The sequence below is a fragment of the Epinephelus moara genome, chromosome 1 (assembly GCF_006386435.1).
Source record: "Epinephelus moara isolate mb chromosome 1, YSFRI_EMoa_1.0, whole genome shotgun sequence".
In the NCBI taxonomy this organism is placed as follows: Eukaryota; Metazoa; Chordata; class Actinopteri; order Perciformes; family Serranidae; genus Epinephelus; species Epinephelus moara.
In genome coordinates this window covers 29,535,207-29,547,749 of record NC_065506.1, presented here as the reverse complement: position 1 = coordinate 29,547,749, position 12,543 = coordinate 29,535,207, and the positions used below count along the sequence as shown (strand labels likewise).

Sequence of the window (12,543 nt, the reverse complement as noted above, 5' to 3'; positions counted from 1 at the left end):
ATAGCTGAGCCACGGTTGCTGTGATGCTCATTAATAAAGTGATATACAGCCAAACATGACACTGAGAGACATGGATGGATTAATGAACGGGCCTTACTGGCACAGGCCCAGAGTGTGTCCAATCACCCACTCACCCACCACCCATACTTGGTCTTCACTGCAAAACGTCACTGTACAAATGAGTACAAAGACATGCAAAACAACAAAACAACCATGAGGAGAAACAAAAAACACAAAACGACTACACAAAGGTACTTCAGTAACACAAAAGATGCCCCCCTAAATATATATACATATATATATATATATATATATATATATATATGTATATATGTATACAAAACACAAACTCATAACAACCACAAGACATAAAAAACCTAGACCTAGACCTTTTTGTCTCTTCTTTGTTGTATTTAAGGTAGCCTCATGTAACACCTTGGCTAAGGTACTACAGTTAAAAAAAATACCCTGGCATTTTTATACCATGTGTATTTATTAATTTGCACTGTCCCTTCTTTAATAAACTAAAAAAAAAAAAAAGGTAAAAGATGCACATTGACTACAAAGAGACAAAATGTGTCTTGCTCTTATGTACGAGAGGTGGTGGGACGTTTTGCATATCTGTGCTCAAGGGTCCCTTATTTCATAATCTGCCCATTTCATAGAGCTGAAATAAACAATTGATCAGTTGATCAGTTTAATGACAAAAATGAATCAGCATTCATTTTCATAGTAGTCATTTTAAGACATTAAGATCCTCATGATGAGAATCAGCTGTTTTTTCCTTGTTAGGGTTCCCACACCTTCTGAAACAAAAGAAATTCAAGGATGCTTCAAGGACTCTCCAAGCTCATGCGCCTCGAAATCAAGGACACAGCATGGCACAGTTTGGGACATGGATCAGGGTTAGTAAGTTGCAACACTGAGAATTTTTATAAAAACTAGCCGGCTTTACAGACGCTCACAGACAACAAGTACTATTTTTAAATACTACCACCACTACTACTACTACTAATAATGATAATGATAATAAGGACTTTATTAAGGACAGAGAAAAGTCCATACCATACCACATAAAAACAATCTTCTAAAACATGTATATCGAAGGAGTGTTATCTGTGATTTGCAAAAAAACAACAAAAAAACCCATAAATTCAAGCACTTTCAGTGACCATTGTCTTTGTTTAAAAACTGTCAAGGCCTTTATTTTTTCCCCTCAAACTGACAAACTTTCAAGGATTTCAAGGACCAATAAGAACCCTGTATTAAACTAAATATCTGTGTATTTTTGGGACAAACAATTTGAAGGTGGTTGTGATCTGTCATTTTCACAGTTTTCTTGATGAAAGGCTAAATTGGTTTAGCCAAGAAAATAACATTTCACATGACCTGATAATAAAATCAATTAGATAGATAGATAGATAAGACAAACATAGTTCACTCTGTATGGGGCAAAAAAACCTTCCTCACACTGTTTACTTTAAAAATGATTTTATTTATTAATACAGTGGTATACTTAAAATTGTGTTGCAGAGGAGAAAAAAAGTCAGCCACACGTGAAGAGCTAATATCCAATTAAAGCCGTGTTATATCTAAAAATAAAATGGTACTGGTGTGCCATACATCATATATCGTCTATTAGTACAAAAATACATTTAAGGGCACACGATACAGCATCCAGTATCACAAATCAGTGAGGGGGACACTTTGAGAGCACACCCTTTTTTAAAGAAACATGTTTTAAATGTATTTTAGCCCAAGCACTTTCCTGATCCTTAGAGAGCCACGAAAAGACCGTTTTTTTGTTTTCTTTTTTCAGTGTGACCGTAACATAGTGTGAATATACTGGTAGAAAAGATGTGATGTATTATCATTAGGTTACAAGTTCCAAGGCTCGAGGGTATATCCAGAATACAAAGATAACCACGTTCACTTTCTTCCACTTTTTAAAACATGTTTTCTCTAGGTTTTATACAAAAAAGAAAGACATACAAAAAGTTCATTTACAAACAAAAGAAACAAGGCAATATGCTAGATTTATTTACAGCCACTTCTTTTCTGGTTTTTCTTTTCTTCTTTAAGTAATGCATAGCAGATAAAAGAAGAGCATACCTTTGTTATCCTTTATAAACTGTTACTGTGTGCTAAACCCAAGTTCATTTATACAGTGGGTTCACAAAAAATGGCAAAACAAATGACATTATACCATAATTTATCATAACTTATTTTGTTTCTCTTAATGAAAAGTGAATAATCTGCAGATAAGGCATCACTGCTTATTTGTGTGTGAGTGCAAGAGTGCACAGAGAGAGGAAGAGAGAGGAGGAGGAAGAGGAGAAATAGATGTGAGGAAGGAACTGAGGAGGCTACTGGACCTGAGTAAAGAACATGCATAGATCTCCCTCAGGCTGGAAGGAGAGACGTGGTACTCTGTAAGAAATTAAGCTACAAGATATCGCTGTAGGGAAAAAAAGGAAGAATAAAGGAAGGAAGAACGTCTCTGAAAAGTGTGTGCTGCTTGGGTTCAGATCCAGCTCGTGTTTCGCCGACTCCTTCAACAGATCACCTTCACTGGCTCACTCTTGCCTCTGTCTGTCTCAAACCTTCATTAAAATCCCCTCAGTGTGGAGAAAATGTGGAGATACATGTTTGTATTCAGTCATCTGAACTGAAAAATAACTATTTGTTGACTTGTAATTTAATTCACGAGTAGAATTTTAGTAGATTTTCTCTATGCTACTATATATACTGTCTGCATATATAGCATAAATATACCAACACAGATTTCTGAAGCATGTACGCTGCCTCAGAAGCCATCCATCCATCTATACTCATGTCAATAATTACATTAAACATTGCCTTATATAAAGGATCGATCCTCAGTGGCATGGGGCATGCATCCATGGTTTCATTTCACATCACAACTTCAAATCGGGGAGAAAAGTTTAAAGAAGAGCTTGTAACGATCATCAGTGTCTCGCCTTCATCCATGGGTGCAGTAAACAGCACTGACTGGATATCCTTCATACTCCATTATGTCGTGTGTGTGTGTGTGTGTGTGTGTGTGTGTGTGTGTGTGTCTCTCTCTCTCTGGAGTGCATCTGTCAGTGTGTGTGTATGTGTTTGTGTGTCCATCTTCTTCATTTGATCCCCCACGGTTCCACATTCAGTAACATCACACCTGCGGGTCCGTCCTTAAAAGTGGTCAATGAGCACAGACACACAGTTGGCTCCCACCAGGTAGTTGGGGTCCCCGGGGAGAGACTTGTTCTGCCAGCTTTTTGGGTCACCTGCGGAGAGACAGATGGGGGATAGTGAGTCATAACAGCTGCTTTTTTTTTTTCATGTGAAACTCAAACTGTAAGAGCCTGTCTACACGTCTACAGATGTTTATGTAAACGGATATTTTCATCTACATTTCGGCCTCTCGTCTACAAACTGACTTTTAGGTCACTAAAGTTACTGTTTATCTGTGTCTGTTAGTCTCCTGACACAAAAAGGTGACGGTCAACCGTTGGTCAAAGTCAGGCAATCAGCACGTGTCTGCCGCCCTAGTTTTAGCGGTGTGTCCCGCGCTGTTGGCACTAGTCCGCCCTTGTTTTCTGTTTTCTTTTCCAGCTGTTCAACATGTTGAGGTAGTTTTGGAGACAGTGGAGCTCATCAGTGAATGAAATCACTCTGATTGGCAGTTTAGCTCCGTGCAAACATCTCACATTAGGACATTAAGATTATTTTAGCATCTTTAGCAGAAAGAGTTCGCTAGCACACTGTAAATATCCTCTGTTCTTTCAACACCAGGTTGTGTTGTTAAAGTGCTCACTGGCTAACTAGCGTCTTGAATGTGTCCTGTCGGTCTTCCCTTTTTTAATAACAAATACAGACTACTGCCGCCTGCTGGTATGGAAATTGTGTCCTCTGGCACAAGCGCAGAACATACGTGCTAGTTGGCTGTTAGCTGTAGTCTTTGCGGTGTGTTCAGGTGCCAAGTCTTGGCTGAGACACGGGCGACAAGAGCCGATACAACACTCAGCCTTTAGTTCTTTGATGTCAGTCTGTTGTGTATGGGCCCTCAAACAGAGTGTTTGGGAAACAATGACATCATTTCCTCGATTCACACAGATCCACAGTTGCTTTGTGTAATGAGCTTACTTCAGACACAACGAAAACAACGGCAGACTACGCCATTAACGTTACTTTATTTACATCATGTTGGCACTGCTTGGTCTACCTTACACTTAAACTCAGTGATGCTGCACCACTTCACGGACGAACACAGAGGTGTCTGCTGTGCCTAATGTCATTTGGTCTACCTCAACATCCACAGTTTAAAGGTCACCAGAAATTATGGCTTTGAATCAGGTCCGATTGAACCAGTGGATGGTCGGACATTTTCGAGAGTTGGACTGTTGTCGATGAGGAGAGGAAGGAAAACTCTGAGTGAGCTCCTTCATCCTTATAACGAAATGGGATCAACAGGACAGTTGACAGCCAACACTGGCGAGCAGTTGGGATGGTTTTTGTGTTCTAGTGTGGATAGAGATAATTTGAATGACGAATGTCGTGTGGACAGAATTTCTTTTTTTTTAGAAGCAGTACGTAAGCTTTAGGGGGATTTAGCGGCATCTAGTGATGACGGCTACAGATTGCAACCAGCCAAAACTTCTCCTGTTGACAGCTCCTCAAGTGTTCATAGTTCAGGAGGTTTTTACTGGGAGCTGAATTATCCGCAGAGTTCTCTTCCTCTCCAAACGTATCAACCAGGTGATTTAAACTGGTAAAAACAGTGAATGAAGGAGTTTTGCGTTTAAAAATCTGATTTTCCACTTGTCATGGAATGGCTGCTAACTACGGTGGCTGACGTGAAAAACGTGAATGACTATCTTGAGTTTGATTTGTCCGTTCTGAGCTACTGTAGAAACATGGTGGTGCAACATGGCAGAATATGTGGACGAGGACCTGCTCCCTACGTAGATATAAATATCTCATTCTCAGGTAACAAAAACACAACGATTCTCATGGTGGTTACACTCAAGAGAGCATACTTTTTATATTGCATTATATTCCATTTCTGCCAGTATAATCCCCCTAAATCCTACACACTGGACCTTTAAAATGGAGGGCTTTCAGTTTTCAGAAATATCTGAATACGTGTAGATACAGGGCCTGAGGCATCTGATAAGCACCATACTCTTGCTGACTCCTCTTCACACCACAAAATCTATCGAACAACGAACTCATGAACTACTGGTCTCGTTTTAAAACAGCACTGACTGCAGCAGAGCATGATCGTATCTATTGTCTTTGAGCCACGTTCAGTAATATCACATGGTTTTGTGGCCTATAAAAGCGAGCTAAAGCAATTTAATATTTTTATTGAACGTCCCCCAGCCTCCTGCCGGCTGCAAATTAAACCTCAGTCACTGTGAGGTCTGAGTGTAATTGCAATTATAAACATACAGGTCTGTGCCAAGAGGAAAGTTCCAGTAATCAATCAGAGTAAACGGAGCCAGCTCGGCAGAGGTCCATCGATACAGTATACACTCACTATAAATACAGCCTCCTCATTGACATCGACCGTCGGTCCCTCAACTGTCAATCTTATGCTCAATTCTGGGTGACATGGAGGGGATAAATATGACCTGAGGAGCATCTTCTTTTCAGGTACGCAAAATGACAGGCACAGGGGGGAAAGCCCCAAAACTCAGACACTATATTTCAAGTTTTTAAGATTGATGTTTCGTCAATCTGCCTTCTCAACAGTGTCGTAGCTTGAATAGTATTATTAAACTACAAATATCATCGGTGGTCAAGCTCTAAAGAATGCAAGTAAGATGAGATGTTGCATCATCTGATGTCAGTGCTTTCATTTCACTCTGTTCGACATTAAGAGAAGTCGTTTCTTTTATAGAGTTTAACTGTATCACAGCGGCTCTGGTTTCAGCCTTTAAGTTAACACAATGATCTGCAGAATAACAGTATATACATAGAAAAGCAGCAGTAAGATACAGAGTTGTATAGGCGGGAAAAAGGAGAAGCAGGGAAGCAAAGTGAGAAGAAAACCAGAGCAGGGACAGGAGGCCAGAGAGTGGCCTTGCTTTACAATAAGAGGATTACGAGGCAGCCCGATAATCCTCCCACAATTCAGCAGGACAACGGAGTGAGCTCACATCTCATTCAGCCCTTCAAGTCTCATCCTTAAAATGAGGCTAATTAACAGCTAATCCTGACCACTGCCAAAATTACCACTGTTTTTGAAGACGTGAGATGTGAGAGGGACAGTGTTGAGAAAAGGGAAAGCAGGAATTAGATACTTTCTTCTGTTTTCTTTTAAAACGTTCTCAGCTGAAGCTCAACCTCTCCACGAGGACGTTTGTTTGCTCAGTTACATGACAGACTAACTGATGGTCTATATTGCTTTTGATTTCCATTAACATGATCTGTGCAACGTCCTCCCTCTATCTCATTTTTTGCTCTAAATTCTACATTGCTGATCAATTTCAATGCTAAACATGAACATTCACTTCTCAAAGAGTAATCTGTTTCGTGGTTTTAATTTGACTTTCACAGGAACGTCTTTATTAGGTGGTTAATCAGGCCCGGTTACGCCTCAAAAACAGATATTAGAATTGAGTTATCTCAGAGTGTTACGAGTTTGGTCCGTGAAGTAACCGTTTACTGAGAAGGAGTTTCAATTATCTGAAGGGATTTGCCTGAATCATCTCCAGCAACCTCTGAGAGCTGTGAATTATTTATCTGTTTGATTACTTCTATTTCCCTGTTTTTACCCAAGATCCAATTTCACAACCTCTCTTTTTAGTAAACAAACTGAAGCCAGTCTGGAAAACAAATTAACAGGAAAATTCATTTTCTTGCCACCTGAAAGCTACCTCGAAATGAGACAGAAGCTAAATTTAGAGAGCTATATTTCGACATGGTAACGAGACGTCTTTGTTTTCTGCAGGATAAAGGTAGATACAGGCAGTATTGGTTATGACTGTGTCCCAATTTCTGCAGAGATCTTTACAAACTGTTCTTCAGGTCAGGATTTGGGTGGCTATGTGAGACAAATCACTCAGGGCAGAGCAGCATGCATTATACGTCTACCTGATGAAATTAAATTGTTATACAGCCAAGTGTTTGATGCATGGATGTTAAATGAAAGAAGAGAAGCTTGTTAAAATGACTCAAGAGGTGAAAACTGAGAGAGAAAAACTGCAATTTCAGCATGAGCAGAGACTTTGATCTGAACACCAAATACAGGAAATCAGTGATACAGTGAATGAGAGATTGAGTGGGTGAGTTAACTAAATGATGAGAATGAATCAACCAAAGCCATAAATTATATATATATAAATTTAAAGAGGGTTTACCCGTAGATTGATTCTCAGATATGGTGACTGACCAAATTATCTTGTTATTTTTTTTCCTCAATTGATTTCTAATGAAGAGAATCAAAAATAGGGGTAACACTACAAACAATAATAATTATAAAACAGTGACCCACAACCCTCAAATTGTCACACAGCCAGCCCAAACGACCCCGAAAGAACAGAGAGAGCACAGCATACCCGACGAGGAGTCGGAGGATTTTAGAGCAAAAGACCAACCATCAGGGGTCATAGACGCACAGTGAGGTAAGCGCAGCTCCACAGGCTTCAAAAACTTGAGGCCGTGAGGTCCACACATCACCAGAGGGCTGAGCAGAGTCTCTCCTGTAAACACAGAATTCAGGACGATTATAAATAAACACACACAGGCTGGTCCTGAATGCATTTTATACCCGACGGTGCTGGTAGGCTTTGTACGCCTGGGAATATGGTGGAAACAATCCTACTTTAGATCCAGCACATCTCCCAAAAGGACAACATGTACAATTATACTCTAAAAGACTGGTTTCATAAAGCATTGAATAATTTACAGGGTTGATACAGACATTAAGAAATACAATTCAAACACATTCAAGTCCTTATTCAAGCACACCCTTTTATATTTAGGGACTTAAACATAAATGAATTCAATCACTTAAAGCACCTTTTGTGAACCCTGAATTTAGATGTGACTGATAATGATATAAGTTACCTTTCTCCTTGTCGAGTGGCGGCAGGATGCTGTTGTCTCTGCAGACCTTGAAGTAGATCTCCTGCTCCACACCTTCAGGGATGGCACCCTGCGGGATAATTATGCTGACACCTGTCTCGATGGAGCTCAGGACGCCGCCGTTGCTGTTGAAGATACCTCGAGCTGTTGCAACCACTGTGTGGCCCTCATCTTCATCCTCATCATCATCCAGGGCACTGGGGCTGAGGGGAGAGACACCTTTACTTTCACACTCTCATATTCAGCAGAGTAGTTTACATTTAGTATGTAGTCAGACGGAGTTTGTTACCTCACAGGGATGGCCTTGGGCACAGCGTTGATGTTGTTGTGCTGGTGTTTGGAGCGGTGGTCCATAGTGCGTGTGAAAGTGTCCAGGCCACTGTCGTGGTCTGTGTTCTGGGGCTGCGGGGGAATCTGAGGCTTCACTGGGCTGGAGCTCCGGCCCTGTTTCAAACACAGGAGGGGAAAGTGTTAAACTGTAGGGGAAGACAGCAGCAGTGAGGCATAGCATAAGAGCTGGGAGCTGGATATTTGCATGAATCTTGACGTCTTAATCAAGTGATGTCAGAGGAGGAAAGGGAGCAAGGGAAAACCACACTCTGCTTTGCTTAGGATGGTTTTAAGTCCCTGTGGCAACCATCACGATCATGACTCGTGACTTTTTAAAGATTGATTTCAGACATTTTAATTTAATTATTTTTAGATAAATGAATTCAGTGTCTTTTAAGACTGTTTAAGAACCTCAGGGAACCCCAGTAACATATATTTCAGACCAATCTGTTCTTAGTAATGGGGAATTACCAACTGTGACAAAGTTATAGCCACAGAAAAGTTTTTTAGATAGCGAAATCAACAGAGAGAAATGCCTTAAACCAACTGTAAAAAAGTGAGTTAGGTGAACAGTGAGGTCAGTATGAGATCAAATATACGGAGAATTACAGAAAAGCGTCGCTTATATTTTTGACTTGGTACCAAATCTGAGAGCTACAGTTAAATGATGTCATCTATTTACTTGATTTAAATTTAAGTTCACATGCGACTGCTGTTTACCTTTGGAGCAGTATCCGGCTTGTCGTTGGGCAGAAGGTTGTGGTTGAATTTAGGACTGTCGAACATGCGAGCAAAAGGCTTGGCAGATGTTGTGTAGGGCTTGGGCGTGTAGCGGTTGTAGCTGGTTGCTGGTGGAGCTGTTTTTGGAGGATGTTCACTTGTGCCGTTAACTGGGGACTTCTCAGGGAAACTCTTGTGAGGCAGGAAGTTGGTCTGGACAGTGTCGTCTCGGCCGGGAGGCTTGGCTGTGGAAGAGACAAAGTACAGTGTGAGACAGTACACAGGTGCATCTTCACGTGATTACAGTCTTGTGTAACATAAAATCCTGACTGCATTTTCCCCCCTTGGATGTAACACAGTAAATCTTACCTTCAGTTGCGGGTTTGGGGAGCGTGGCTGGTGGCAGAGATGGCGTCACCTGGGGAACTGGTTCATATTTTTTCTCCACTGGACTTGGTTTCTCCACTGACTCCGTCCTACATCAAAAGACCAAAACAACCAACTGAAGATTTGCATTAAAATGACCAAGAAACTGATCATAAAACCACAAAGGCTGCTAAAGATAGTTGGAAGGAAAGCTGGAAAAGACACATTAAATCTCCAGATCATCTAAGAGGAAAAATCAAATATGTTTGATGAGGATATTATACTCGGCATGTCTGGGAATGTGTATGTGACTGAGCATCACCTGGGGTAGTTGTTAGTTGTTTGTGCTTGTGGCTGGGGTTTGTTGGGACCGGCCTGGAGCCTGTCAAAGTAAGAAAGCTGCTTCCTGTAGTAGTCCTCGTCCTCATCGGGGTCGTAATGGTTGGAGCGCACGATGTCATCAGCTGCCTTGGACTGAGGCTGCTGAGGACCTGGGGCTCTGAAACAGCAGACGAAGAGTTTACCATGACACAATGAAGGTGCTTTAGCAAACTGGTCAATGACTGGTCAAAGTGACTAACTACACAATTTCACTGTGATATTACTCAGGGTGACCAAAAATGCAGTTACAGGAGCAAAAGCAAAGGCTTACCTAAACGTCTTCTCTTGATCCAAGTTGCTCAGAGAATTTGCTTTAGGGATGACTCCACCTGCTTTCAAAGGTAAATCAGCTGCCTGTAATAGCAAAAGCAATAAACCTTATCAGCAGGACAAAAAAAACACACACACACACAACAACAACAACAACAACAATGTGCTTATTTCTCAAGAAGTTGAAAAGCAAAGGTACAAGTTAAAGGGTAACTTCGGTATTTTTCAACCTGGACCCTATTTTTTACATGTTTTTGTGTCTAAGTGACTAATCAGACCAACAACATTTTGAAAGTGGTCCAGTAATAAGAGAGTATGCCACAGCTAGAAGCCGTGAAAGAGGCTGCACTGTAACCACATCGCGTATTTGGCACTGTCAGTTTATGTAAACTCAAAGTGCTTGTTTTTGCCACTGACAGGCTCAGATTGTTATGATAAGTATCTGAAAACTTATGGAGAGGATCCCTACAGAGATAGACCTTTCTGTTAAGGAGTAAGATCCTTTTTGTTTATCCAGAAACAGCCCTGAAATCGCTACTCTCTTATTACTGGACCACTTTCAAAATATTGTTGCTCTGATTAGTCACTTGGACACAAAAACATGAACCCACCAGACACCAATAAAGGCAATAAACAGTAATTCTATCATCATAAATCCCAATTCATTCACAACTGACAGAAACAAACTAACAAAAGCAGTCTTGGTTCGTCTCTCTACTGTTTAACTATAACTAACTCTGATTTGGTTGAATAAACCCTTAATTCACCCAGTTAAATGTGAAAAGATGCTGCCTCTATAAATGCTAAAATTACTGTTTATTTAAATGGAGTCCGATGGGTTTGGCAATAGCAAATTTGGGGCTGTTTCTGATTAAACAAAAAGGATCTTAGTCTTTAACAAAAAGGTCTGTCTCTGTAGGGATCTGCACCATAAGTTATCTGACACTGGTAATAACAATTTGAGCCTGTCAGTGGCAAAAACAAGCACTTTAAGTGGATGTAAATTGATGGTGCCAAATGCCTCGATTGGTTGCACTGCAGCCCGCTTTACCAGTGTTGGCATGCTCAATACTAGACCACTTTCCAAACTCTTGTCACTTTGACACAAAAATTTGAGAAAACAGGGTTCAATTTGAAAAATACCCTAGTTACCTTTAAAGCACTCGAATAACTACTCTTACTGCATAAGCTGCATTATGTAATATAACTACAAAGCTAATAAGTTTACCTTGCTCCCAGATGAATCCCCTGCATCTCTGGCTCTATCCACGGATACAGAGCGTTTGTTCTCAAACATCTTGACCCTTGTCAGGACTGACTGTGGCCGCATGGCTGGGTCCTCCTGTTGCTCCTCTCTGGCAGGGAAAGGCTTTGGAGCATCTGCAGGGGCAGGTGAGGGCGCCTCTGCTTTGGGAGGAGGTGTGGGGCTGGTTTCAGAGTTCACATGAGCAGGGTCATACTGCTGAGGTTTGTAGCTCTTTTGTTGCGGTGTTGGTCCCTGGTTATAGGCAGACCGCTGGGCAGCAGGGTCTGGGGAGTGGGCCGCTGGGGGGTACGTGCTCAGGTGAGGATCCTGGTCGTAGTGCATGTCAGGCCCTGGAGCAGGAGGTGGAGGGTCATCATAACGGACAGGAGCCGGAGCGGTCGGCTTACCATAGCGAGGCCGTCCGTCGAATCCCTGCTGAGGTGGGGGCTCGTCGTAGCGGAGAGGAGGGGTGTACTGGGAGTCAGGGCCGTCACCGTATGGCAAACGGGGATCGTATCCCTGGGAGTTGGCAGTAGAGAGTGGTTGGCTGTAGGGGTTCCACTGTTGCTGGTCGTAGTGAGGCACGCTGTTCTCATAGGGCGGGTTAGAGTCATAGTTTCGGTACTTTGGTTCTGGGTAACCACCTCCGCTGCTGACTCCACTGCTGCTTACATCATACCGACTGGGTGGGTGGTCGTAATCTCTGTATGGCTGCTGGTCAGGGTGATATCCCTGCTGAGGGTTGTAAGCCACAGGCTTCATACTGTGACCGATTCTCCCCGTGTTGTCTGTGCTGTATGGATCCTTCTGAAACATCTACCAAACAAATACACAACAAAGAAGAGGGTTAGCAACTGCACTAACATACTACACAGATGTAAAATGTGTGATATGAAAAACTGGACTGATTTTAATCAGTCAAAGGTTGAGAAAAGGAGAATATTAAAACAAGTCCGTAAAATTAATTGCAGAAGAAACAAGAAGGGAAAGACCTGAAATAGAGAAACTGAGAGGGAGGGGTTACTGGTCAGATAATATAGTAGATTAAATAGAAATCGCAGCACAGCCAAACACTTATTGCAGCTTGAAAACATCACATTGCACCACTGCAGCTCCAAATTAAACACTGAAAT

General features: G+C 41.6%; 1 protein-coding gene across 13 annotated transcripts in view; it reads right to left on the bottom strand.

The window, feature by feature from the left end:
- Positions 1 to 1,474: 1,474 nt before the first annotated feature.
- tjp1a (tight junction protein 1a) overlaps positions 1,475 to 12,543 on the bottom strand; it is a 128,276-nt gene continuing 117,207 nt past the window's right edge. For 8 of the 13 annotated variants that reach the window (XM_050063384.1, XM_050063863.1, XM_050063550.1 and 5 more), the window contains 9 exons: positions 11,393 to 12,226; positions 10,166 to 10,248; positions 9,836 to 10,012; positions 9,517 to 9,623; positions 9,148 to 9,392; positions 8,387 to 8,541; positions 8,080 to 8,300; positions 7,569 to 7,712; positions 1,475 to 3,290 (listed from right to left, as the gene is read on the bottom strand). In XM_050063384.1, coding sequence (XP_049919341.1) covers positions 3,196 to 3,290; positions 7,569 to 7,712; positions 8,080 to 8,300; positions 8,387 to 8,541; positions 9,148 to 9,392; positions 9,517 to 9,623; positions 9,836 to 10,012; positions 10,166 to 10,248; positions 11,393 to 12,226 — 2,061 coding nt within the window. In that variant the 3' untranslated portion in view covers positions 1,475 to 3,195. The remainder of the gene's footprint in view (positions 3,291 to 7,568; positions 7,713 to 8,079; positions 8,301 to 8,386; positions 8,542 to 9,147; positions 9,393 to 9,516; positions 9,624 to 9,835; positions 10,013 to 10,165; positions 10,249 to 11,392; positions 12,227 to 12,543) is intronic. The other 5 variants (XM_050063712.1, XM_050064203.1, XM_050064275.1 and 2 more) reach the window with 2 other exon arrangements.